The sequence below is a fragment of the Cenococcum geophilum genome (assembly GCF_001692895.1).
Source record: "Cenococcum geophilum 1.58 unplaced genomic scaffold K441scaffold_16, whole genome shotgun sequence".
Classification (NCBI taxonomy): domain Eukaryota; kingdom Fungi; phylum Ascomycota; class Dothideomycetes; order Gloniales; family Gloniaceae; genus Cenococcum; species Cenococcum geophilum.
In genome coordinates this window covers 1,646,761-1,674,649 of record NW_027137574.1, presented here as the reverse complement: position 1 = coordinate 1,674,649, position 27,889 = coordinate 1,646,761, and the positions used below count along the sequence as shown (strand labels likewise).

At 47.5% G+C, this 27,889-nt stretch overlaps 5 protein-coding genes across 5 annotated transcripts; 1 reads left to right on the top strand and 4 right to left on the bottom strand.

Annotated features, from left to right (window-relative positions):
• Positions 1 to 23: 23 nt before the first annotated feature.
• Positions 24 to 1,855, bottom strand: K441DRAFT_658402 (uncharacterized protein). The gene is made up of 3 exons (XM_067648344.1): positions 1,492 to 1,855; positions 1,143 to 1,387; positions 24 to 941 (listed from the first exon to the last, which is right to left on the bottom strand). The coding sequence occupies exons 1-3, from the start codon at positions 1,603 to 1,605 to the stop codon at positions 398 to 400; spliced, it is 903 nt and encodes a 300-aa protein (XP_067505183.1). The 5' UTR covers positions 1,606 to 1,855; the 3' UTR covers positions 24 to 397.
• A 5,401-nt stretch (positions 1,856 to 7,256) lies between these two features.
• K441DRAFT_466251 (uncharacterized protein) lies at positions 7,257 to 8,106 on the bottom strand (the record flags this gene model as incomplete). Its single annotated transcript, XM_067641816.1, has 2 exons — positions 7,257 to 7,898; positions 8,053 to 8,106. Coding segments are annotated over 2 exons (696 nt in total), but the record flags the coding sequence as incomplete, so codon positions are not given.
• Positions 8,107 to 8,465: 359 nt separating this feature from the next.
• On the top strand, positions 8,466 to 11,567 carry K441DRAFT_609180 (RhoGAP-domain-containing protein; the record flags this gene model as incomplete). Its single annotated transcript, XM_067645503.1, has 9 exons — positions 8,466 to 8,705; positions 8,755 to 8,808; positions 8,874 to 9,483; positions 9,539 to 9,741; positions 9,790 to 10,327; positions 10,403 to 10,546; positions 10,657 to 10,751; positions 10,830 to 10,900; positions 11,010 to 11,567. The coding sequence occupies 9 exons, from the start codon at positions 8,466 to 8,468 to the stop codon at positions 11,116 to 11,118; spliced, it is 2,064 nt and encodes a 687-aa protein (XP_067505181.1). The 3' UTR covers positions 11,119 to 11,567.
• Positions 11,568 to 12,586: 1,019 nt separating this feature from the next.
• Positions 12,587 to 13,723, bottom strand: K441DRAFT_658398 (uncharacterized protein). The gene has a single exon (XM_067648343.1). It carries the CDS (start codon positions 13,509 to 13,511, stop codon positions 12,999 to 13,001), a length of 513 nt encoding a protein of 170 aa, XP_067505180.1. The 5' UTR covers positions 13,512 to 13,723; the 3' UTR covers positions 12,587 to 12,998.
• Positions 13,724 to 15,508: 1,785 nt separating this feature from the next.
• On the bottom strand, positions 15,509 to 17,177 carry K441DRAFT_695634 (uncharacterized protein). Its single transcript, XM_067652826.1, has 2 exons — positions 16,730 to 17,177; positions 15,509 to 16,679 (listed from the first exon to the last, which is right to left on the bottom strand). The coding sequence occupies exons 1-2, from the start codon at positions 17,022 to 17,024 to the stop codon at positions 15,799 to 15,801; spliced, it is 1,176 nt and encodes a 391-aa protein (XP_067505179.1). The 5' UTR covers positions 17,025 to 17,177; the 3' UTR covers positions 15,509 to 15,798.
• Between the last annotated feature and the right edge of the window lie 10,712 nt (positions 17,178 to 27,889).

The window sequence follows — 27,889 nt, the reverse complement described above, 5'->3', positions numbered from 1 at the left end:
TCTTATCTCGGATGAATGCTCACCACGGTGACCTCGGGAATAATGTCTCTTGTGAATGTAGTATTTTTTGACTTGATCAATATTTCGCATCTAATCTGATTCGCCAAATCATGACTAGGAACCCCTCTTTTCCCTCAACGGCTTTCTCTGGGCAGTGGTGGCCTAACGACAATTCCCAAAGCCATTCATTCAAAAACCCGGTGAGCTGAGAAGTCTCGAATTCTAACGCCCGACCTTCCCTGCATGATTCCGAAAAAGGGCGGTAAAGCAGTTCATGAAGTCAGCAGTTCCAAAATGCAATTCCCAGCACTACCAGCCCATCCCAGCGTGAGCTGTCGGGTATAACCAAATCTTTCTCTTAATTTTCCGTCTTCCCTTTTCCCATTTTGCCCAGCGGCTAAATCAGCTCGTCGCCACCTCCCCTCCTACTTTCTTCCACGGTCCTCCATACCGCCCGCTCCTCAAACACCGGACCATGTCCATCACACCGCGCCATTCCCCGCAGCCGCTCGCACACATCTGCAATGTCTACCAGCCCCTGCTTCACCAGCGGATGCGACTGTATTAGGTCCCACGTCGCCTGCGCAGGCAGCTCTTTCCCACCGGTGCCCGTCGCCGCACCGCCGTTCGTGATGACGGAGCCGTTCGTCAGGCTCGTGACCGCGTAGCCGTCCAGCGCCTGATCCCCGTCCGCAGCGCGCGCCGACATGTGCGCGCCGGGGGAGGGGTAGCTGACACTGACGGGGCGCGAGGCCGAGGGCGAGGACGGGTGCGTGGTCGAGGTTGCCCGCAGGATCTCGTTTTCGGTCCGCGCGCGCTGCAGAGCTAGCTTTAGCCGCTCGTTGTCTGATTGCAGGCTGTGGGTGCTGGATTCTAGTGCAGAGAGCTTCGCTTCGAGGTCTTTGACGTGGCGTTCTTTGCGTTCACGGAAGGCGCGTTGGCTGTGGAGGGGGAAAAGGGCATTAGCTGAGAAGGATTGGAGTGGTAATATTAGGTGTACTGAGGGTGTGTGGTGGTGGGAGGGGGAAGTTGTGGGCGTGTGGTGATTTGGTGAGGATTTTGTGGACGAAGGATTCGGAACCCCGACGTGGCATGGGAGTATTGGACTCGCTGGAGGAGTAGCTGAAGGACGGTGTACTCACGCAGCCCGATTCTGTGCCTTCCTCCGGCTCTGTGCTGGTGTCAATCCTGACTCTTTCTCTTCGCTGCTGCTCCGTGTCCGGCTCTGCCTCTCGTCCATGTCCACCCCTAGCCCGCTGTCTAAGCTGCCCACTGGCATCGGCGTCTGTGCTACCGGGTCCGGAGAGCCTGATGTAGTTGGGAGATTGTGTGAGAAGGGAAATGCATCGTAGGAGTGAGGGGGGAGAAATGCTGTGTCGAGAGGTTCCTGGTCGCAGGATTAGTAAAGTTCGCAGTAAGATGCGGGGTGCGGGAGGGGATAGGAGCAAAAAGTTGGAAGATGGGAGAAGAGGCAGTAAGGAAATAACTCACGATACTCCGAATAGTGTCATGATCGACTGAGTGGGAATATGTGGGTGTAGGAGGGAGCCCGATGAAATGATAGGGCTGAGGAGGCCCTGTGCTGAAGTAGGCGGCGTAGTCCATACTTCTCTATCGTTCCGGCTCTCGTACACAGCAGCACTACCTCAACGACAGCAGAGTTGAGAGAATAGCAGAGAAAGTTGGCAGTATCAGTAAGGCAGGGGAACAACAGCAGGTTGATTTTCAGGATGTGAAAGGTTAGTTATCAGTCGGCTGGGAATTGCAGAGCCAGTTAAGCTGAGATCTGAGCCCTTATATCCCGCTGGCAGGGTGGGAGACGCTCAGATCGATGCACGAGCGCACCCGCGTCGCAAACCATCCCAAAGCGGAGCAGGGACTCTGCCAGCCGGTAGCTAAAGTTACGGGCCCCCAGTGCAAGTGCCAGGGCTGTTGGGAACAAGGGAGCGAGGGAGGCTTGGACGACGGCTTCAGCGGCGGCTTAGGGCAGAAATGAGCACGCCGAGCACCGCTTTCGCCATGCATGCCACATGGGACCCGGGCAACCCGAGTGCATGCGGTGGCTGCACGGCCGATTACTCTTTGGTGGGAGGGGGAAGGCAATAGAGGGTTTCTGCATCTTCGCCTGGGTTGAAACAGCTTGGGATCAGCCCTGGCAAAGCTTGGGGCGGCAGCGGAAATGGGCTAAAAAGAAAGTGTTGGACTGGCCAACCGCCGTGCGCCATCGAGCTGCCTGTCTACTTTTATGATACCCGCCGGAGGCTGCTGGGATGGGGGAGGGGTGTGTGCACGGGAGATGGTTCGATGCTTGCTGCACAGTCGTTGGAGAGTTGTAAATATACTTCTCACCTCCATACAACTCTAACGTCCCCAATTTCCACCTGTCGGGACAAGACTTGTGCTGACGGCAGATCATCCAAGCATGAAATCGCCCTCCAGGCCCGCACGTTCTCTTCGGTGCGTCTCTTTCGTTCGCATTTCCAGTTGATGCTGTGGGTTACCAAACAGGACCACCACAAGGGACCGAGTACCACTGATCCCCGAAAAGGATATCGGATCCCTACTTTTGTTAGACGAAGCCCCGTCTGTCCAGAGGATTTCCTTGCAATGGTTATCCACTTGAGGAACCAGCCAACCGTCCGGCAACTCAACCCATCACATTGGATTCCGATCAGAGCTCTCGGACTTTGGATATCACGATAGTCTCAATCTCCAACGTCCCGAAAACAACTCCCTTCAGAAGCCACACGCCTCAACCACCCCTTGAAGTACCAGATCGTCAGGCTGGAAATGACAGCGGAGTTGGAAAACCGTCAGCACTAACCCTATTAAGAGCCCCAAATGCAGGATAGACCAATTAGAAACGGAATCTGGGCCCTCTCCATAGCCAGGTACATAAATGCTTTCAAAGTACCAATGCAAGCACACGTGCCGGGGAGAAGGAGAGCTGGGCCGGGTCGCCGACTTAGTTCGTACTTTCGCCGTTCACACGCCGTTCGCACACCGTTCGCCGTTCACACACCGTTCGCCATTCGTCGTCCCGCCGTCAAAGCCATCAACCATATAAACCGAGCCAATGATGAAGAGCGGTGCCAATCCCCAACTCACTTTGTCGTGACTTCAACCCTTGTAATGAGGCAGCATGCATTCTCTATTCCTTGTTGTCCATATAGCTTTGAGACCTTAGCACTCCCCTCAGCCTGGGCATGCATATTCAGTCCAAGCATGCTGTCCATGTCGACGGAAGCCGTTGTCTTAGCCTAAAGGCCGCCGTTGTAGAGTCTCCTATGTTCGACTTTCACCACACCCGCCACAGCGGAGGGGGCTTCTCAAACAGGCAGTTGATAGTTCTATTTCAAGCCTTGCGCAAATTACCCAGGTACGTGAGACTCGTATCTGCTAGCGCCTCGGCTCCGGGACAAGCAAACGCACGGGACCTACCCGACAGTCGGCTGCCGGGAAGGGCACCTCAGCTGTTTCGAGTATTTAGCACTGCCTTGTCCCGAAATTAAGACTATCCTACGCTTTTAATAGGAATAACTATGCACGACTGAGAGCGGTCGAAGCTCCATCGGCTTTAGCACTATAGTCGTTTTAACCCTCCTAGTCCTTACAAATCGCTAGATTTTCATATCAAAAATAGGTATTCAGGTATACCATAGTTTAAGGCCGTGTAACGCCCCAAGACCGCCAATTAAAATCACCTGCACGAATGGCACCATTCTCGCAGCCCTATTCCCATGCAGAATTCTTCTGGAAGGCCCACCGTCTTCCACACCATGTGGCGGCTGACATACTCGTCAGGCTGAACTGAGATCTCAATCTGACATTCGAACTCTTTCAGCCCATGCGGATCCACTGACATGGATAATGGATGATAGATGACATCATTCTCATTGTTGGAAGAAAAGAATATCGATAATATCGGTCCTGTTAAATAAAGCCCTGCGAAGGTTCATCGAGTCAGCTATTTACCCACCACTTGCATTGGCGTAGTCATGGGACCTTCAAGAAAACAAATAGCTAAAATGAGAAAGGATATCATGCAACACGGACTCGAAACAGAATCGTGCCCTGAACAGAAACACTAAAAGATATATCGCACCAGACGCACGTTTAGCAACGTGATATCCTCTCCCTACCACCGAGCAAGACGGATTTTCGGCCAATCACCCAATGCTATCGGTAGGACCCGAAACACACTCCAGGGTTCAAGTTTCCCTGCTTCATATCATTGATGCATTGCAACTCGCCACCAGATCCCCCGAGGTGTTCTGCAAGCTCCCTTGAACATCCTCATGTGCTTCGTCCTCGTCCGCCTTATCTACGCAACACGTATAGTCCTTTTGACAGGATTATACCTTCCCAACATGGAAACACTACGGAGGTTAACGGCGCTTCGAACCGTCCCAATATCCCCGGCGTTTTAGTCGATCAGGGTCTTGTATGAGACCCTTGAGTTTCCAGATGCCAGGTCCAAGTTAGCGTGGAAATAAGCGTTGCCGTAGTCCACAACTTAGCGCTAGTCCGCAGTCCGCCGCTGGATATGTTCGCCTCATGCATGACTAACAAAGCAACTGGTGTAGTAATGAGCAGAAAGATCTCCTTCCTTGCATACCTTAACCAGACGTTGCTCTGCAACCTAACCTTAAAGTGAACACAATCCCAGCAGAAGTACGATCAACGGCGGCACGACGAATCTGCAGGTGTTTACTCATGCCACGGCAGTGGAAAATACAGGAATGAATCAGCCTGTGGCTTTCACCGATCACACCACTTCAACCTTCAGATCCAGGTCTATACTAGATTTGTATCAGAGTCTTCTGCGCTAGCCATCAACTATCCACATGTCATCTTTTTCGTTGCTGATGTACTCATCCTTACTCATCATGCCCCTCTTCCCTACCAACCCTGGCCTCTTCCCACAAACATCTCGGCCTTTTTATCAGTCACAAGAAGATTAGAAAGGTCACCGTTGGCCTTCTAGTGACGGCGAATGCGGGCTGACAACAGTAGACGGAATAAATACGAAAATCAACCACCATTCTCTAGAAACTCCAGTAACCAGCAACTACAATAACCAACCGAGAAGCAAACGCATACCTCCGGAGTTTTACCTAGCGCCGACCCTTTAAACCATGCCTTCGTCCCAGAGTCTTCTCACTCCTTCGACTATGTGCCTTCCACTTGGTTGTTTTATCTTTGGACGAATTGGCAGGAGATGAACCAAAAACTCTATGCACAACCCACCTGTGACGAAACGAATCGGGGAACTGAACCTTGACTTTCCGGACGAGTGGTTGAACATCATCGATACAGATAATTTACGCTGGGGCGGGGTAACTGGAAATGACTGTCGCCCAACTATATTTTACTTCTTTCGGTTCCGGAGAGCGGGGGGTTTAAAAATGGATATGGAACGGTCACACAAATTCCTTGAGGCTAGTTATGGCGATGATGTGGCCTTGGGGTCCTGATGAACATGTGAAAAGGCGATAATCTACTACCTACTTCGTAAGAGCATTCCAATACTCAAATCACTGCAAATCTAGTCCGAGTTTTTTTGGCTTGCCCAGTACATCCCATAAACCACACCTCCGGCCCCCATAATTTGGATGCATGCTCGCCCTCAGAAGCCCGACAGACAGAATCTAACCGACCCAATAGAGACGGGCCCTAACCATACACACTTTAGTGCGTCGGGCTTACACTTCCTCTTACCGGGATGTAGGCAGCACAAAACGCGATATCGAAGCCTTAGGAACTGCATGCTAAAGCCCCGAGAAAAAATGGCTTATTCCCAGGCTTTACGATAAAGAAACTATGCATTGCGTACCCCCAGCCCAGGGTGACAGCTCACTCCCATGTAAGGACCCGGCTAGACGCCTTTCGGACCGGACTCTTCTCACCAGGCAACCTGAGCAACGTGGATGTTTGTCGTGCAGTTTGTGATGAGACAACGTCTTTTCTTTACGTATCCTTCTATTTCATTCTTCCAACGTTTCATTCTAGTTAAATCTTTTCCGCCTGGCTTCGCTTTGCCCCTTCCGCTAAGCTGTCGTCAGCTCAGGCTATCCTTATGTGGGAAATGGTTGATATTCGCACTCACGTGCTCGTTCAGGCTGCCCTTTGACACTTTAGCCTTCAGCTATGTCTCGGCTATATATCCTGGAGAGGAAACTTTCTATTTGAGAATAGCATATCTCGCTCTTTGACAAGAGCCTATTAGGTTGACCTAACGATAATGCTTTTCCTGCTCTCAGAATTTCGAGGCCAGCCATAAAGCCCTAATGTTAAACCAGATCAGTCTCCTGTGGATTAAAGTTTCGGAACAGGAAAGCCAAATGCTTGATTCAAGCACCTATTATACGAAGCGAAAAACTAGCTCCGAGAAACACTCTGCTAACGGCCACGTGAGTTATCGGGTATCTGACGCGCCTTCATAAAACTTTAGATTCAAAAAGTAATATTGGGGCGCAGCAATATTGCCTCGTCTCGAAAGGAGACATCCATCCTACCCTTGCTTCAAAGAGCGAACTACCGCTTCTAGACACCAGCTGAGTGTCGGCCGGCTCAGTGGAAAGGCTCAAAACCCGCTTGAATCCATCCGACCCGCATGCCACACCCATAACCCATGAGCAGAGCTGTAGAAAACAAATGTGCGGGCATTCTAAACCAGACAGCTTTGAAAGTGACCGATCGTCAGGCCACGGCAGAATATGTTACCCTTTTTTTTCGGGCTGAAGGTAAGGATCACCAACGCATGCCCAAAATGCCATAGCGAAGGGCTTCAGAGGCGTTCAAAGGTTATAGTGTTTTCGATCAGACTACCCCAGTAGGACATAATTGAAACCTTCATCCCAGATCTACACCACACTGGAATCGGTGTCTTTCGGGGGCTCCGGAGACCTAGCACAGGCAAGGAGATTTCATAAAGAGACCAGAATGGGTTTTGATGATGTGGTGAATTGAGCTTCAAACATGACAATCACGATTTACATCATAGAATGCATATTCAGGACGAGATGAAAACAGAGCAAATGTCATATCATACACTATAGCTATCTCCAGTAATGAACGACATGTGTCCCAGCTGAGCTCTAAACCTCGTTGACTCCATCCCTCGAGAAGCTTTTTGAATCCCATCCTCTGCCATTCTAAGCCAGTCAATTCCGGTTACCAAGCGCTCATCCCGGGCCATAACAGCGTTCCAGCCATTTCCCATGAAGAAAGCCACAACCCATTTTCCTCCTCCCCTACACCCCATTAGCCAACCGCTCCCCCTCCCCCCTAACAGCCCAATCCCGTACACTCCCCCTCCAATCCGCAATCCTCCCATCCCTAATCCGCACCACCACCACCCTCACCTCCTCCCCCTCAATAAAGCACTTCTTTCCTCCATCCCCCTCGGCATCCTCATCCTCTCCACCAAGCCCACCCCACAGCCCGCCCCCAGCCGTCGTGGGCGACGACGAAAACGCGCTCGCGTCCCCAAACGTATTGTTCTCGACATGCCTCGCTTTGAACCAGGCTTCCTCCTCGGTGCCCGCCGGCACAAGCTCCGCGGTCCCGTTGATCGTCGTCGAGATGCGCGACAGCGACGCCGTGTTCATGCCCAGCAGCAGCTCCGCGAGACTGCCCCTGCCGCCACCGCTGCCGCCACCGCGGTCCGGCGACACGCTGCGCCCCGGCTGCGAGAGCGTGGGCGGGCGGTGCGACACCCAGTCGTGCACGAGCAGCGAGACGAGCGGGTTCGAGGCCAGGTTGTGCGTTTTGCGGGATGAGGGCGGCGTCGTCATTATGATGGTTGGGCTGCTGGTGTAGGGCGAGGAGGGCAGGTAGGTGTAGTTCATTAGGGAAATGTGCGGGGTGTTGTGGCTGGAGGTCGCGAGGTGGAGCTGTGGTGGGTTAGCTGGTGGGTTGGTGGTGAGGGGGGCGCGGAGAGGTGCAGGATTCGTAGAGTGAATTGGTGGATTTGGAGGTTTGTGAGAGGTTATGAGAGATTTGGGGGGTTGAGAAGATATGGGCATAGTGGAAGGGTTTTTCACGTACAAATCGGGCGTTTTGGAGGCACGTTATTACTTCTGGAGGCAGTGTGGTGGATACTTGGGACGAGGTGGGGTTGGTGCTGGGGTTTTGCTGTGCCATGACGGTGAAAGCGCGAGCAAAACAAGTGGTTAAAGGTAGAGTTCAGCAGATGAAGCAATTGGAGAAGCTAAGAGGATTAAAGGGCAGTCAAGACAGAATGGTGATGCACTCGTGGTGTTGCAGTGGGTCCCAGTATCGGGCAAGGTTCATCCGGGGTTTGTTTCAGTGGCGGTCTCCGCTGCGGCGCGCGCAGCGTGGCTTGCGACACGCGACGACGATCACAGCCAGCCAGCAAGCAAGTCACTTCCACCCACTTCATTGGAATTCTCCGACCTCCATCAACCCCCATATCCAACGCAAAACACCAGGAACGCACAATGTCGTCGTTCCCGCCTACGCTCCCGCCAGTGGAGATGGGCTCCGATGGCTTCAACTCTGATACTTTCGCCAGCTCGACGACGACGAATGGCAACGGCCATGTTCTGAACGAAGCTCCGCCTGCGGCTACAGCCTCGACTTCAGACCCAGTTGCGCCGCTAGCTCCTGGCCCCGAGAATGCACCACCACCCGTACACCCCAATATCGCTAAGGCTATAGATGACGTTTTATATTCTGATGTGCGTAGACACTTGCTATCAATCTTCGAGCAAGCCCTGACCATTATAGATCGGTGTCAACACCCTCCTCAACCGGCTAAAACACAGTATAGCCAGCGCACGGGTAAGTTCTCACAACGTCAATCAGTGAAAATTCGTCTTTACAGGTAGCTGAATCGCTGGGTATAGGACTTTGCCAGTTTCCTTAAGAAGCGTGGAGCCCTCGAGGAAGAGCAAGCCACTGGTCTGAAGAAAATGTGTCGCGCCACTTACGAAGCCATCCGTAAGCAAGAAGCCCGCCACGGCAGCTACGCCCGCCAATTCGAGGAAGTCCTGAAAGTCAATGAGCGAATGGCAGACAATAATTCCACATTCGGCATATCCCTCCACCAAATGCAGGAGGACTTGAACGAATTAGCGAACAACATGGAACGTGGGCGTAAACAATGGAAACAGACGGGATTGACGGCTGAAAAGAGAGTACAGGACGCCGAGACACTTATGGAGAAGGCAAAGGCGAAGTACGACTCTCTAGCCGAGGATTATGATAGAGTCAAGACAGGCGATTCCGGCGCAGGGAGGAAGTTTGGGATCAAGGGGCCCAAGTCTGCGGCACAGCACGAGGAAGACTTGCATAGAAAACTCCAGGCCGCGGATGCAGATTATGCGTCCAAGGTCCAGACTGCGCAGACTCAGAGACAGGAGCTTGTCAGTACGCATAGGCCGCAGGCTATCAAGGCCGTGAGAGATCTGATCACAGAGTGCGATTCTGCGTTAACACTACAGATGCAGAAGTTCGGTAGGTCTTGAATGTGGGGAATATCTAGGTCAGCTTTGCTAATTGCTTCGGATAGTTGCATTCAACGAAAGACTTTTGTTGGATAATGGCATGTGCATCAGCCCCGTTAACCTTAACGATGGGAAAGAAATGCTACCCCCAAGCCTTCGGGAGCTGGTGTATCAGATCGATAATGGCAAGGACTTTCAACAATATATAACCAGCTTTACCCCAAAAATACCTACAAGATTGACAGAGATTAAGTATGAGAAGCATCCAGTAAGTCTCTCATCTCCCACTCTAAGTACAATCATAATGATTTGCCAGACACTCGTCCAACTCCAGGCCCAGCCAACCCCTCCTTCTGCACAACGACAATCCTTGCAAATGTCAACATCCCAACCACCACCATCATTCTCTCTCCAGCAACAGGAATCTGTGCCAACGCCGCAACAGCATCAGCCACCGCCGCCGATGCAGCAAAACTACCAACCCTACAATTCTAGCTATCAGCAACCACCTCCTCAGCAACAGCAACATACTCCATACGGTGCTCCTCCTCAACAGCCTTCCTTCCCACCATCCAACCCTTCCCACTACCCAGGTCCGTCGTATGGTCTTAGTCCCGCAGGCCAGAACCATGCACCTCAAACGATTGGTGTCACATACAGCAATCCTCCACCCGTCAAGCCTGTCTTTGGCGTCCCTCTCGACGAACTATTCCGACGAGACGGTTCGCCTGTACCAATGGTAGTGTACCAATGCATCCAAGCAGTTGATTTATTCGGGTTAGAAACAGAAGGGATCTACCGGGTACCGGGAACCTCATCACATATTCAAACTATGAAGGCCTTGTTCGATAATGGTAAGTCAACTGATCCCCAAACAAATCCCTTCGGTTTCTATGAAGGCGGAGTAGAATATTGACAGCAGCGTATAGATTCATCAAAAGTCGACTTCCGCAATCCTGACTCCTTTTATCATGACGTCAACAGCGTAGCTGGTCTTCTAAAGCAATTCTTCCGGGATCTGCCAGATCCGCTGCTTACAAGCGAGCATTATACAGAGTTTATTGATGCAGCACGTACGTATCTCCATGACCTTATCACCTCATTTTTGTTCTTCAACTTCCGAAACTATCCAAGACGAGGATCCATTCGTACAAAGGGAAAACTAACATATTGACCACCATAGGCATCGATGATGATACCGTCCGCCGTGACTCGATGCATGCCACCATCAACGCCTTACCAGACTCGAATTATGCAACGCTGCGAGCGCTGGTTTTGGTAAGCCGCTGCTTCTAACAGCACTCCCTGCCCCAGATATTTATCAAGCCAAATTGCTAACCGCCATGTGCGCAACAGCATCTCAACCGTGTGCAAGAACACTCTCAGGCAAATAGGATGAGTACGAGCAATTTAGGCATCTGCTTTGCGTAAGTCACTGCACCTCTTCCCCCATTCCAGAGCTTCCAAACCTCTCCGTTTAACTCTCCGGCTATTCGATCTGGATAGCCAGTACTAACTCAAGTTGGATACATACAGGCCAACAGTAATGGGCCCGCACCGCGGCCCCATGTCGGACGCCGGGCTACAGGCGCGCGTTGTCATCACGATTTTGGATAACGTGTTCCAGATCTTTGACGAGGACTGAGAAGGATCATCTGCTAACCTGTTTTCATATCTGTGTTTGTGCTAGCTATATTTTTTACTTCTTGGGGGAAAGGGTTAGGTGAAGGACGGTTTGTACGATAGGGATTTACTGTTTGATATCCATAGGAAGGGAGAAGGGATGGAGGGTGTAGGAGTGTTTAATGCGATGTACTAATTAGTGTTGATTACGTGCTAGGTGGATGATGATGCCTAAAGTAACTGTGAACCAGGAATACGGGGCTTTTGTGAGGCGGAGGAAGAGATGATCGTGTCGAGAGGATTAGACTTCACTCGGTGGTTAATATTTGGTTAAGAATAAATTGATCGGTTGCTTGCTAATACAGGTAAAATGAGATGGTACCGCAGCAGCATCACTGGCGTATCAGCAACAATGAAAAAAACATAGCTAGATTAGCGATTGAAAATGCGAGGACCAGAGAGTATTCGTCGATCGGGATATCAAAGAATGAGGACTATGTCTATTGAATGCGGCTCTAGGGCCTCTATATATACATGAGGAAGAGGTAGGCAATAGGAAAGAAAAGGGAGGAGCCCCCCCCCCCCCAAAACCCCAGCCTTGTCGCCCTGATTGTATGTCTGGCTTTCCCACAGAATTAAGCGCCTTTTTGCCCGACTTAGCGCTTGTAATATAGAACCTTTAAATGTAGTGTCTTCTCAGTCTGGCTTTCTTGGTTCCAGTTCCGAATCACTTTTGGACCGGCTGGACCAGCTCTGGAAGAGACGTACTAAGTCAACGAGGGAACCTTTCGCAAACTCGTCACGGTTCGGAGAACATTCACCGCTCGAATTGGCAAACAGTGCTTCGGAGGAAATGTGGATGGCCGCCGTCTGAAAATTCTATGCAGACTTGCTGATAAACAAATAATTCAAACCATAGATCTTCGGTTTGGTTGATTGGATATTTTAAAGCTTCAAGCTTATATATTTCGTTTGGTTGACCAAACTAGCAACCGATTTGGTTAGATTTGACTGTTTAGATGGATTGTTATATTTTTTGCGCGACGATAGGAGGATCTAGGAGCTCTACGCTATAATTTGGTGATAGGCGTTTGGTGTTACTGTCTGTTGCAAAAGATTGGTAACTCGCTAAGAGCCACGACGCGCGCGACAGTTGCGCGCTGATGTAGATGCATACAAGTCAAACACATGTGATGTTTTAACCTGAAGAGGAAGGACCTAAGCCTGTTTAGGGGGTGTGTGTGCGCAGTAATTGGGGGGTGTGCGAGCAGTAATTAGGGGGTATGCGAGCAGTAATTAGGGGTTGTGTAACTAGTAGTGGGCTAAAAATAAGGTTCTTAAGTAACACTCCCTATATAAAGAAGGTTTCAATATTTTCAATCAACTCAATTCAATCGGAGCTTGCATATTGATTGAGCTGCCAAGCCAGCAAACTCTCAGTTGGTTGAATTGATTGAGTCTTGGCAATCAATTCAATTCAATACCAAAGCCTCGTTGATTGATTTACAACCCTGTTTGAGATGCGGGGCTCCGCGAAAGCTTTTCCTGAGGTTCAACAAAATCATCTTAATCAAGCTGAGAGAAGGATGTCAGTTGATTGATTCGGTATTCTAGAGTATATAGAAGCCATTGATAAATGTCAATATAGACCAACGCCATCATTGAACCAGAAATACTGGCCATGAGCCTGTAAGACCACGGAAATATGAACACCACATCCTTACAATGACCTAGGCAAAGCCACCCACTATATCCTTGTCACCTATTCGGCCCCTATGACTTCCGAACAAGCCACAGGGGTGGTAAATGTCATGAGTTATCCTGGGAGATAGAGGGCAAGGTAACTGTAGTCCCACGGGCCGGCCTTGCAACCTGGCTCTAGGCACCCAAGGCGTGCGGCTCCTATAGTGTCACGCCCCGCCGATAGCAATATTTACATTGTATCTTGCCCGCCCGATAGCAAAATTTACAAGGGGCATCGTACGTCTCGCTGTTGTCTGGATCATAACACAGATTGGTAGCGGTCTCAACAGATGCGGAAACTGACTTCTCCTCGATGGAAATACGGCGGGTGATTAGACCTTGTGATTCCGGTGAAGGTTTAGGCACGGCTTTCACACGCTTGCGAGATTTGTACGGCCATGAGCCAGCTGCGCGTCGACGCTTGCGTTTGTGGGCTGCTGTGTTGGGCGGCGTAGTAGACGAAAGGTCGGTCCCAAGGTTGTCTGTTGGCTCGACTACAGTCTGTCCGGGTGGTTGCAAGAGAAGATACGCCCATGCTGCCGGGTTAAGTAGGCTTTGCTCTAGACACCCCACGCACGTAGCAAGAGCCCGGGTACCAGAGGTTGTGAGAGGAAAGTCATCCTCAGGCTTCCAAGAGTGGCAGACTGCGCAACTGTGTCGAGGCGAAAGCATGGTTGTTAAATCCAGTGAGGAAGGAAAGAAGGTCGAATCCAGTGAGGAAGGAAAGAAGGTCAAATCCAGTAAGGAAGGAAAGAAGGTCAAATCCAGTAAGGAAGGAAAGAAAGTCGGAGGCCAAAGGCTAGGTTATATTTATAGCGTTAGCGTGAAGAAGTGAATCAGCGCAGGACGTTGGCGTAAAAGGATGTCGGCGTTGCCTGGATGTTAGTGCCTAATTCATTACTACCATCATCGGCTACTAGCGAAGATCAATTTTCTAATGGATGCACCCATGCCACCGCAAGGCTGCAAGTGGGGGGTCCCACAGGCTGAGACAGATAGTTCAACCAAATATGGCTAAAGTTGACTGAGTTTTAAGCACATGATGCCTACAATTGATTTTAAAAGTTCGACTGCATTTTACGGCCGGTGTCAGTATAAATGCCTCTCCATTAGAAAACAAATTCGTTGAACCTCATCATCGTCCAAACGTCGCAGGCTAAAAGGCAGAAGGTTGCAACCTTACGGAAAATCCAAAAATCCGACACCGCGCTATCTCTTTTCAGGCTTCTGCCTTGGCCTAAGCCTCAACCGGGACCCGCTACCCATTTTCGAAGGCAACAACAAATAAGCTTTCTTGCTCCTACCCCCAGCTGACTCTTTCGACGCGGAGTAAAGTCCTAAAATGGCGCATACTGAGGTTTTGACCGTACGCGGTCATCCTCATTGGGTAATTGATCTTATCCGCCCTCTCCAGCTCATCCACAATGTCACGATAAATTGATTTGCCTGGAGATAATCATCAGAGGAATAAAAGATCTTCCATCGAACATATCTGCCTGATTCGGAGTGCGATATGAGGAGGAAGACTCTGTCGATTGTAAGAGGCTTTAGAGCCTCACTATATACACTAAAAATGTGGCAAAGGCTGACGACAATTGCCACTTTGGACAACACCACTCAGTCAGTAATAGGTAACAGAAATAGGTAATGGAAATAAGTAGTAAACAAGCCTATTCGGTCTATATCTCCATTCACAATAATATAGTCTTTACCCGTCTACCGAAATTTGATTCATCCTTCAACCATATTCGCTTCACAAGAGATTCGGCATCTTAAAAACTCTATTTCTGCTTGAGCAATAATTGCGCGAACCGTGGGACGGTAGAGACATTATGGGTGTTTATGTTACTTAATGAAGGTAACACCTAGCAACCTAATGCTGGCTTTATTTCCTCCTCTTGATAAGATGTATAGATGATGGGGTTTCAAAGTTTGAATAGTAGTGTGAGAGATTATCCACAATAGAACAAATGATGGGCATGTGAAAAACGGCGGTTTAAACGGCAGCGGCAGCGGCAGCGGCACATCCCTCAGGCCTAAGAGAGCGTATTCACTGTAATCGCGTACTCAGGGGCGGTCCGCGCGCAGTATCATGGGGGACCCAAAACAGCCCCCCGATATGTGATGTTATCGTGGGTCATGTGGGATCGTGATTTAACCGCAAGGCACCGTCTAACGTCTTAGCCACCCGGTCGAGCCAGCCACCCAGCCGAGCCACCCCAAAACACACCAAAATCTACCAACTTTAGCCTTTAATAACTCTACCTATATTAAAGATATTTAAATAAAAATTGAAGTATAGCTACGTATATACGAAAGGATTTTATTTATAATATTTTTAAATATATATGTTTAAGCTAATATAATAATTTTATTAATAAATATTAAAAATTAAAAACTTTTTTTAAAAATCATTATATTAGCTTAAATATATATAATATATATTTAACAATATTATAAATAAAATCCTTTTGTATATAAGTAGCCATATTTTTATTTTTATTTAAATATCTTTAATAGGGGTAGAGTTATAAAAGGCTAAAGTTGGTAGATTTTATTGTGTTTTAGGGTGGCTCGGCCGGGTGGCTGGCTCGACCGGGTGGCTAAGACGTTAGCACCTATTTTAGGTTAGCGTAAACACAACAGGATTTTTCTCGCGGTGTGCTGCTCACGCTTAACGCCACCCATAGTCAGCCACCCACTCTGTAGTCCGCCACCAAGTAACTGTAGTAGCGCTGGATAGTGCAAAGCCTAGGGCACGTAGTTTCTACCTTTTCGGCGTAATTGGATGTAAACGTTGCAGCGGTCTCGTTTGGAAATGAGTGGGCTTAGAAAGAGATAGTTACGCGAAGCGAAATGATGATTTGGCTTTATAGAGGTAGAAAGTGCCAGACACTCGTCCATTAGTCTTTTAAAGTCGTGGTATTGTATACAGTCTTTCTCCAACCCCTGCATTCCATTAGAACCCATTGTACGGCCCCGTCCGTCTCGGATCTCTGTACTCCTGGCCGTGAAAATCTCCGAGCTCTATCCCATCTTGCGGCACCAACGTCTCCCCTACCCGCTCTAGAAGCTGAGGTGCCCCATAAGGATGCGGGTTTGGATTGCCAAAACCGTTTGCACCCCGTGATGGTAAGGAGTACGCACTATCGTACGGGTTGTTTGTCGGCGCCACACCAAGCATATCACGGGATTGCCCAGGACGTGTTTGCGGAGGTGGAGTATTGACTGGAGATGGAATGCTGCCCGCTGCTGAAGGTTCGTACGGGTTTGGAAATGGTGCGGTAGTTGGTTGTGAAATGCGTGCTGGCGGTGGGCGACCGTCGTCATTACTGGTATTCAGGGTTGTGTTGTAAGGGTAGGGATTGGGGGGGTTTGTACTAAAAGGCCACTTGCGGTCGCGACGGCGGCCGTGGCACCACCACCAGGTTGCGAAGGAGAGGACCAGAGCAAGGACGCCAAACCCAACTCCCATACCGACCTTGAAGCGAGTTGTGCGGACGAGTGGGGTAGGTGCGGCTGCGGAGGTCTGAGAGGGTGCGCTCCCGGTAGAAGTGGTCGTGACGGAGGCATGGGAGGCCGACGTACTCTGGCTTTTAGAGGACGATGTTGTTGTGACAGTGGCCGTAGACGGAGTAGTGATACTGGTAGATGAGTGCGAGACTGGCGGTATTGTCGTCGCATCAAGACCGCTGACGCCAATGATAGTCTGCGCAACACCATCGGCGAGCGAAAATACGCCTTTGCCAGTGTCGCAGTTGCAGGATCCGTCTTTTACGCCCGATTGACAACAGTACTGCTGGTTTCCGCAAGCCGATATGGAGCCATCATCTCCATTGCCTTAAAGGGATCATTAGCCTGCGAAAAGGGTCGCAATAGGAGCTGCGCACCTAAGCAAAAGCTTCCACAGATCGAATTACTCCACAGCGGATTGGTGCAGCCGCCACGCAAGACGGCTCCAAGGGAAAGCCCATTGCCAACCTCGTCCGGGTCGGTCAAAATGCAGAGTTGATTTGAGAAACATGTCGCTCCTTTGGGGCAGCACGACGAGACTTGCAGGTAGGCATTGCAAGCTTGCTGTCCTGGAATTGGAACACCCTGCGGCGTGTAGCAGGTACCTGGCGTTGGCGTTGGCGTCTGAGACTGAGCGAGCGCGAAAAGCGATAGCAATAGAAATGAAGCCATGGGCAATTATTTTGACGTCGTGGGACAAGCCGGCATGGCGATCTGGGGTTTGTCCGACTTTTCTACATCTTCGGGGACTGACGCGACATGGCGCGGCCAGGCGACTCTTTTCAAGGCTCTCTCGATTTCTGTTCTGGTCCGACGTGCGAAGAGCGAGCCAGTCGCATGATGCGGCCTTCAGCCTTGCATACACGCATTGTCGCGGTGGGGCGTGAGTAGCGCAGCCGACATGGTACGTATGTATGTATGTATATATATTCTATTATGGCCATGCACTATCTAGGGTATGGGCCGTTATAGAGCGCTAACTAAATACTTCCTGCTATTAATATGCATGCTCTAGTTTAGAAGCCAACTATAAGAACTATATATCTATTACCTAACACCATACTTAACTAAGGAAAAAATAAAGAAAAGTAATGTGTTACTATTAGAAGAAGGTTAGAGTTTAGAGGCGAGCCTAGGTAAGTAGTTTTCGACGTCTTGTGTTTGTAGGGCTATTCTAGCGTTATACGCTTCTTAATCGGCAACGTACTAGTAAAGGCACGTATAGAGGAGGCTCGCAGTATATTTAGTTAGATAATTAAAGGAGGGATTCTTAAGAGTCTTCGCTTATTAACTTTAGCTTCTATACTCTTTATATCTTATACGCTTAAGTATAAACGTCCGGTCTCTTTTATAAATTTAATTATAGCTTTAACTACGCTAATGTCTGGCTTCTAGCGCTTAATTAGGCCGTTAATGTTCCTACCTCCTTTTTATCTGTGTAAGTAGCCTCCTAATACATATAATAGATCCCCAAATCAATCTTTATACTACTCTTTTAGTTTAAACCTCTGCTATATCTACCTCCTATAAAAGAAGAGAAAGTGCTATATTAATTTTATAAGCCTATAGTTGTATAACGCCGTCTTTAATATATTAATTTTATAGAGATATTCTTTTAGAAATAACTTACCGGTTTATAGCTGCGTAAGAATAGCAGCTTCTAAGCTAATTAGCTACTAGTATAATCCTACAGCCTTTCTAAGGTAAAGTACTATATTAATCTTCCTTATAAACTTGCCCGTATTAGATCTTCCTAATAAAAGCGGTTTTATTATTATCTTAGCTTTTTTTAAGGCTTACGTTATAAGGTACTATAGGAGGCCGTCTCTCTATAGTGGCTCCTCGCTCTTTAGTCTTATTACTACTTTAGTAAGCTTATTAGCCTTCTTGTTTTCTATAAACCCTAAGTGGCCTAAAATCTAGTATAGCGTAATATTGTTTAGCTAAAGCTTCTTTAAGATCTCTATAACTACTTCCTAGTAGGCTTTAACCCTCTAGCTTTATACTAATAGTAACGTTAATTACAAGTTAGAGAATATTCTTATACTAAAAGTAGGTATTAGAAAACCTACTTAATTAACAGCTATATATATAGGGTTTTATGGCTAGTTAGCTGCTTTACTAATTACTAGAAGCTCTATAAGGTAAGCGTTAGCCTAATTAAAGCTTACCACCGTTTTTAAGAGCGTTGCTTTAGATGGCGTAGTATACATACTAACTCCTACCCTGCTATTGTATACTAATGTATTAATGTATATATTAACCTACCCTAGCTTATAGTCTTTAATAACAGCTTAAGCATACTCTTTGTCCTTATATATTACTATATTAGGCTTAGCTATTTACGGCGGGCATATATACGGTTTAACCTCTAGCACCCCATTTACCTAAACATCCTCGCATATCTCTACTATCCTCTAGAGTAGTAATTAGTGCCGTTTATAAAGCCTCTATTTTTAAATTATCTAATAAGGGTATAATTTGCCTAGTTTATGGATTAATACCTAGAACGCAATAGCCTAGTTATACAACCTTTACTTAAGAGGGAGCAAGCTAGCTTCTACCTCTATTATTAGCAGAGTAATAATGCGGAACCCCCTAATAATAGCTTATACTATAATCCTCTGCGCCTACTAAAGGAGCTATATTAATTCTTATATTGCAAGCGGGTACTATATTGGCGATACGTAGTCTACTACTAGTAGGACTAAGCTCTTAGCTAGCTACTTAACACTCTTAAACTACAGTCCCTTTAATCTGCGCAACGCTAGCGCTACCTTAGTAGCCTTACCTACCTTATCCGCTAGGTGTGCCTTAAACCATAGCTCCTTATTAAGAATTACCCTAAGGATTTTAACTTTCTATATTAGGGGGATTCCTTTTCCTTTAAATTAGAGCGGCGTAGTAGCATCCCTACCCGCTTCTTTATATCTAGTAAGGTAGATAAATAACGTTTTCTTTACTTTAAATTAAGCTCCACTAGTCCTTTCCTATTTCTTAAGTATTGGTATAATCTCGCCCTAGATAATCTGCGTATTTTCCTCCGCCGTAGGGCCTATAACCTATACTAAGTAGTTGTTAACAAAGGCCATAGAGCTGCTATTTTTAGGTACGCTTTATATAAGATCCGCGTTAAAGAATAGAAAGAGTATTAGGGCTAGTGCTAATCCCTACGGAAGACCTGCCTATAGGAGCGCCTATACCTCTAATATATATCTATTAACTAAGATATAGGCTTAATAGTTTATATAGAAGTCCTATACCTATTATATAATTGTTTAAGGTATCTAATACTGCCGTAGTCTTCTAATTTCCAGCTCTATAGCTATATTATTATATATACCCTTAATATTAAATAATACTAGAGATAGTGTCTTCTTTCCTCTCTACGCTCTAAATACGTCCTTATAGAGATATAATAGCATATATATTATTAACCTTTACTTTCTAGCTCTAAAGTATGTCTTAGGTAGTAGGCTATATTCCTCTACTAGGTATACTATCCTCTTTACCACTAGCGATTTAAGTGCTTTTCCTAGCGTTGGGAGGAGGGAGATTGGCCTATAGTTATTTACTACCGTATAGTCCCCCCGCTTTAGCTTTTACAGCGGTATAATCTTTACTACCTTCTATTCCTATAGTACTTTTCCTATCTTAAGTAATTTAGTAAAGAGAGTGGTAATCTCACCGCTTAGTACAGGCTATAACTTTCACTATACCCTAGCTAGTAGGCCGTCCCTTCTAGGAGCCTTATCTAGGCTAGCCCTAAATATAGCTACTTCGACCTTGTGTTTAGCAATAGGCTTCTATAGCAATTAGTTATAGCTAGCTATAGCGTCCTTCTCTTATTTGCACAGCGGTAGGACCGGAAAGAATACCTAGAGTAGTTCTCTTATAATATTATAGTTCTCTATAATAACCTCTTCCTATCCTCTAGCCTTCTTAATTAGTAGTATTTTAGTAAACGCGGATATAGCCTATAGATTAAGGTATTTTAACGCTTTTTATATATTGTTACTATTACCGAGGAATTCGTCCTAGTGGAGCTTTCTATATCGCCAAATAGTTCTATAAAAGAGCTTCTTTACTCTTGCTGCGATATTATATAGTTTAGGGTCATCCCTTTTTTATCTCCGTATTATACTATTTCTATTCCTTTAGTATATATATAACTTCCTTAGTATTATAAGGTCTTTATTCCACTATTTTTTTATATATAATAATAGCTTAGCCTACTAGCAGTGTGCTTTAAGGGCTTTATTAACCTACTTATTAAGGTAGTTAACTATTTTATCTATATCTTTTATAGGGAATCCTATCTCTTTCTATTGCTCTATATCTTCTTAAATCTTATCCTAGTTTATATTTTTAATAAACAGCCTCTCCTAGCTTTTCTACATATCTATATTAACCTAGAAGCTAGTATAAATAGCTCTATAGTCTAACCCGTACTTATATTCCTAGATAGCGTACTTTACTAGTTTACTTACTAGGCCCGGGGTTGTAAGTATAAGGTTAATTATTAATATCCGCCCCGCGTTGCTCTCGAATATAAGTACTCCTACTAAAAATAGGCTCTGGAGTAACCGGTCTGCTATAAAGTTAATAATTAGTGCGCTTTCTTTCTGCGTTAATATAGTACTAATATAACTTCCTCCCTATAGCGGATTATGCTAATTAAAGTCGCCTATAATTACTACCTCAGTATATAAGTCGCGCAATAGTTTACCCTAGATTAGACTATTAATTATCTCCAGCCTACTAAAGAGCTCCTCTAGGTTCTCTTCCTTAGTTCTTCTTAAATATCTATCTGGAATGTATACTAACACAATTATAAGTCTCCTTTAGCCGACATGCGCCACTACTGCTATAATATCTGCTAAATCTACCTATAGCTATATAGCTACTAGCTCTTTAAATGCCTAGATATATAACCTAACTAGGGAATACCGCTGCTGCCTACCTATTAGGATAAACCTTATTTACTGGGGGTTTAAGCCAGCTAGCACCACTTCCCTATTTAAGAGAAAGTAGTAAGGCTCCTAGCCGAGAATAAAGTGGAAGTCCGCTAGCGCTTTGTCGTTGTGTAGCGTATACTGCGCTTCCCTATACTTCTTTATATTCGCCTAAAGGATTTAAAGTTCTCTATTTATAACGCTGTTATATAAGAATCCTATCCATTTCTTTTTTATATGCTAGGTATTTATAGTATAAGGCTTAGTAAGGACCCTAATAGTTTACGTAGTGTAGATTAACCGTCTTATACTAGAGATGGCCTTCCTACCTATATATTTCGCACGTATTAGGTTATATATAGTCTCTAGCCCTATATCTAAACCTTTTATATTTATAGTATACTATAGGGGTACATCGTTCCTTAAATGGCAATATAATAATTATACTTTCCCTAAATAATATGTTATCTGATATAAGCAGCTTCTCTATATCCTCTTTTGTTACTACTTTAATAATTACCAACGCATACTGGCCGCGCGGCCTTAGTTATCCGAGCTATCTTATTATATATACCTCTACCCTATTCTCTACCCTAAAGCGCTTTATAGCTAACTTACTTACTTTTTTACTATTAATATTTATTGCTAAAGGTACTTTAACCTAGTCCGCCTTAACCGTATACTACTTAGGTCCGATAAGCCTTACCCTAGGGATATATAGTTTAAGCCATTGGGCAGTTATTTGCCTAAATGTAGCTTCTTTATCTTTTTCTACTAAGAATCTAATAATGCTTGCGCTATCTCTTATTCGCTATACGCGGAAGTCCTTAAATATAACTCCCGTAAGCCTATCTATATCCTTTATACCTTATATAATAGTTTACTTTACTACTTTAGTAGTAGCTACCTTCTCTATTATCTCCTTACCCGCTTAGCTAATGTCTATTATTAGCTGCCGATTAGGTTCTTTAGAGTTCCTAGCATTTGTTATTTATGGCTAAGTTATCTCTACCCCTATTATACCTCTACTGGCCGCTACTAACGCCTATAATTATATTAGAGCTAAGGGAGTGTTTAGTTGCGCTTATAAGGACCAGATAGCCTTTTAGAGTTTAGCATTTTACTTTTTAAGGCTTCGCTATTCCGATTTAATATTTACTAGGTTATTTCTAATACTCTTAATAATGCTATTCTAGTTTGTAATAATATTGCTCTACTATACTATAGTTTCTTTAAGGCTTTTAATAAGTTAATAAAATTTATTACGATTAATACCTCCTTCTTTATATTTGGGTAAGGTAGAGGCTCTTACTATAGGGAATAGGGGTAGTATATGCTGTGTAGCTTATAGTCTGGTTTATAGTGCGGTTGTCTGCTGTTTAAACTATACTGATTTTTGGGATTATGTCCTTAGCGACTGCTGGGCCTCTTGCACCTTCGCGCTTGGTTTCTTTGCATATTTTGGTGGAGCTGCTGGCGGTTCCAGAGGTGGTGTTGCTAATACGCGTTTAGGGGTTGATGTAGCCATTGGGGCTCCGGGGCTTCGTTCGGTGGGCCGCAGGGGCCGCCTTGCAGCGGGAACTAGCTAAACGAAAGACTAGGATTCGATTAAAAGAATGTCCGAGATGAATATCCTCCTCTTTCAAAAGTTCGTAGACCGAGTAGGGCGTCCTCCGCTCCCAGGCGAGGTAAAGAGGGAGCTCCAAACAAATGAAGTCCCCCCCAGGTGGGTGAGCTTAGTATAATGTTACGGCTTGTATAAATGCCTCTAAACCGAAGCTTGTAGAATGCTGTATTACCGCCGACATGGTACAAGGGGGTACCACGAGCGGGGCAGACGCCCTCCCTGCTAGTGTGTTTTTAAAATAAGCGAGCCCTTGCAAAATGGTTAGGTTGTATTATTCTGCTAGCATACTAGCAGGGAGGGCGTCTGCCCCGCTCGTGTTACTCCCTTGTATGTGACAGCCCGCAGCCCGCTATGCCCCTTGCAGTCCAAGCGCCAGGCCTCGCCCCTCCTCTCATCCGTCAACCATCAACCTCACGTCGACGAGGCTGAACGCCCGCGGCCACCATTCCAGGACACCGGCCACTTCTACGGCTCCAAACCGCTGCTCCATCGTGAACAGAACCCACTCTCTCACCACCTCCAGGGTTGGCACGCGGTGGGCCGGAAAAGGGGCCATTTCGTGCTGGTGAACGGCAAGGCTGAGGCAGGTTAAAAGCATCGTGAAGCTGATATCCGGCCCCTCCCACTTCGATCAAGGCTTCCGCATATCTTGTCTTCCTCTCGCCATCAGGCTGTCTTCTCCGGCTTCGGGTGCTGCGGACTGCACACAGCACGATGGCGGAGTCAAGCCCTTCGAAAGCAACCCTCCGCACCTGTGGCAAGGCTCGCCAGTGACAACCGACCACACTTTCTTGCAGACCCAGCCGGTGGTGCATGATCATGTTTTCCTTCCCCGCGCCCACCAATCGGTGTCGTCAGGCAGAAGTCAGGCAGGCGCCTCTCCCAAGAGCGCCCCACGTCGGCCTTATGAAGGCCCGGTGCCTCCTGTTGCTTCATATCCTGATGTCCACAGTTTCCCCGCTTGCCATTGCATTGAATTCCACACAGGGCAGCATTTCCGTGTTCTCCTGCAGAAGTATGGTAAGTGGTACATCCAGCTCCCTATTTTTCGCTGCTTATAATCTTCAGGAACGTCAACACCCACGATCCTTGCTACCTCCTCAGCCACCACCAGTGCCTCCATCTGGTCAGTCTACGGTTAACTCAAGTCGTCATAACCCTTTCGACGATGGAGACAACATGTCTTCCGATAGCGATCCAGAACCCCGTGGCCCGGCTTCCATAGGTGGGCTTGAGTCGGTCATCGTCAGAAACACACCTATGAGCCCTGACATGGTTGGGAGACCATCAAGGTCGCACCAACATCGAGATCACGATGCTTTGAACGCCAGACTTACCGTGTGGGATGGGATCGCGAATAAGCAGCTGCCACCTGAAGAGACAGACATGATGATACGACTCTTGGAGAAGCGGGCGGATAAACGGATAGTCCAGACCTGGATCGAAGGCCAGCCGTCCCCGGACTTGCACGAAGCTGCAATCACCCTGAAAGTGGGCCTGACCTTCATGCCTGGCGCAGACAAACCACAAGTCAATCGCCTGGAGCAGCAAGATATGACTGGGCAAAAGCCCGACCAGAGGGATTCGTACTGGAGAGTGCATACAGCTGGGCTACTATTGTCTACCCTTGACGTGACACAAGATCTCTCAGTCGTGCAAAAAGACCGGACAGCCGAGATTGCAGAGAAGGCCCGAACCCGAGTTCTGCGAAAGGCAAAGGATGGACATGCACCGCCGGCAAATTCCATGCGAGCTCTCACAGTCCGTGGAAGAGATTACGAAGCCGTGAACATTGATAGCAACGAGGTATACATCGTTAACGACCTCCGAGAAAAACGCGCCGAATGGGACCTTGAGAGTACATTAATCGAGGTTGATGGCAGCTCATTGGTCGGGCTGATGACAAACTACCGCAATCTTATCCATCGAGGTGGACCAGAGATGTCTTTTGACGACACCAAGAAACTTCTTGACACCATGATCGAAGACGCTCGCCGTCTATGCGTTCGGAGCCCAATCCTCTTCCGCATGTCGACAAGATCCAGCATCATACACTCTAAGAACACCAGATATGGAGTCAACAATGGGTCCTACTTCCAGACGATTACGACAAGCAAAGGCATTGTGGAAACGATCTCGCTCAGTGCGGCCTACTTTAACTCGCTGGAGCCAGGAAACTCGTCCGACTCTAATACCACCCAGAAGTATATCAGGCCACGTTTCCTCCAGATGATCGTTCTGCTTCTCTCGCTGCTGAATGACGACGACTTGGCCGAAATCGCCGATTTCTTAGAGTCAACATACCGGTTGAGGGCAAATCGTCAGCATCTAGAGCTTCTCTTCATGAAAGTCATGCCATTGATGTCCATCAACTCCAAGGTCTTCTTGAAGGCAATGGTCCCCGCCTATGAGGGCTTTCCTTTGAATGAGCCCATGCAAGAAAACTTGCATAGTCACTACTGGAACATTTTCATTCAGCGCATCCTCAACCAGGGCTATCTTCTCCCCGGCACGGTCGACGATCTTGGAAGGAACGAGTTCTCGTGGATTGTGAAATGGCCCGAAGAGGGCTTCAGGTCATCCAACGTATTCAACAATCTTCAATATATGGGATCCAATTCGAGGACTTTCAATGAAATTCCACCCGTCGATCTACATCCTGAAGCAAGCCTGAAGGAGGTTACAGTCCAAATGACGAACAGTGATTCATACGCCATCGACAGCAGCGACTTGGAGAGGATCACATGTATGAACACGGGTACCTACAGCGCCCGCCAGGCCCGCTTGAATGGTCGGCTTTTCGACCTTGAAATCGAGGAAGTCGTCCTGAACGACTCAATGAATGAAGCAATTTCGATCCTCAACGGGGTCATTCGGAGGGTTAATTGGTGGTTGACATCCACTAAGAACGGCAGAGGCGCCGCAGGCGCCATAGTCCGTCGCCTGACGAAAACTGCAAGGAAAGAAAAGCCAGTGGAGCTGGTACTGACGGAGGAACAATTTGGCCCTGGACGACTCACGAAGAACCGGGCGCTTCTCAACCAAGACATCGTCGCCATAGCGTACAAGCTCGAAGGCCGAAAAATCACAAAGAAAGATACGATTAGGATCATGGCTACTCACAACCGAAACATCAGAGCCGTGGTCCGGCACTTCGAGCGTGGCATGGGTACTTTGGAATACAAGCTCGACAACAAGGAGAGGAAGACGATAAGAAACGAGTTGGAGAGAGTGACAACCAAGATCAACCATTCGGAAGATATGCGGCACCGAATCGACGAGGACGAAGATTTCTCCGACGAGCCCATCGTCAAGGCCATCTATCCCGGCGCAAACGGCCCCACCGACCCAGCCATCTGGCAGGACTACCACGCGCGGTTCACAAACGGCCGCTTGCACGTCGACGCGAAGCAATCCACCGTCGCTAGTGCCCTATGGACCAGAGACGAGTAAGTTGCCCCATGATTGGAGACTCCGCGTGGCTGACCAGAATATCCAATAGCATGATTGAAGTAATTCTCGACCAACACCAATCGAAATTCTTCGTTGCGCCTCTAAAACCGTAAGAACCATACTCATATCACTCCTATGACCGCTAACAGGCCCAACCAGGGTCAACGAAGTCGGCCGCGAGGACGAAATCCAGGTCGGCGACATCGCAATCCTAGCCGGGCACTACATGATTATCGCAGTAGAAGGCGAGGGCGCTTCCAATTGGGGCTACGTTATGACGAACTACCTCCGCATCAACAGCGTGGATGCTGGAACTAGCCAGAGCAGGCGCGGGCAGAATCGGAGGGCGCAGAGGGAGCCTACTTCGACAGCTGTGTTTGTGTAGGTTGTCTTATATCCCTTCAAATAAATCAGATTAAATGCGCGAACTCGTGCCTAGCCATGTTCCTAGCCGATCAGTGGTTAATACTCTGATATCAAGTGATGCCGCGTATTCTTTCAAGCCCGCACCACAGGTATTGGTAGTGAAAGACAAACTAAATACGCCAAAGGAGAAGATAGGAAAGACCGCAAAGTATATTGTCCTATACCACGAACAAAACAAGATTGAATTATATTGCGCTTACACAAACCTAGGAAATCGGCAGTGAAGGCTTCACCACTCATTAAGTTGTCTACCTCCAACTACGATATTGCCGCCATACCTAGCTTGAGATACAGGCCCACACCATGGGTCTTGGCATCGCAAGACAAACCAGTTGGATTCGAGCAGCAGGTTGAACAGACCGAGGAGTAGCTTACCCTGGTCCTTGAAATATATCGAATAACCTCGCCCTAACTCAAAAACATAGCCAATCAGCAGCTAATGCTCTCCTCCCAAGTGGTTCTACGTCTTTCCTAAGCCCGTATTGCAAGCCCTGGTAGAGCAGCAGGCAGAAAATATCGACATGTAGGTTGCCACACAACTTTAGGTCCGTTACATTCCGTTGTGCTGAAACGAGCCTGGCTAATCTGTAACTAATGCTCTATCATTGAGCAGTTCCACCTCTTCCTCCAAGTCCGCGGTACAGGTCCAGGCGGAGCAGCAGACTCAGAAGACCGAGACGTAGGTTGCGCTATCGTTTCGTGTTAATTAATTACATCGCGCTAACACGAGCCTAGCCAATCACTGGCAACTACTCCATCACCGAGCAGTCCCGTGTCTTCCTCTAAGTCCCCACCACAGGTCTTACTAGTAAGGAATCAACCAGAGGAATCCGGACAGGAGACAGAAGAGCACGAAGCTATCTCCATACCAGAGGTTTGGGTAGCACAAGATGAACCGTATGAATCCGAACAGCAAACAGAAGAGAACGAAGTTATCTCTAAGCCGGAGGTCTAGGCAGCACAACATAAACCAAATAAATCCGGAGAGCAGACGGAAGAGAGCGAAGATATCTCCATACCACAAATCTTGGTATCAAATTATATTCCAGATGAATCCGAACACCAGCCGGAAGAGA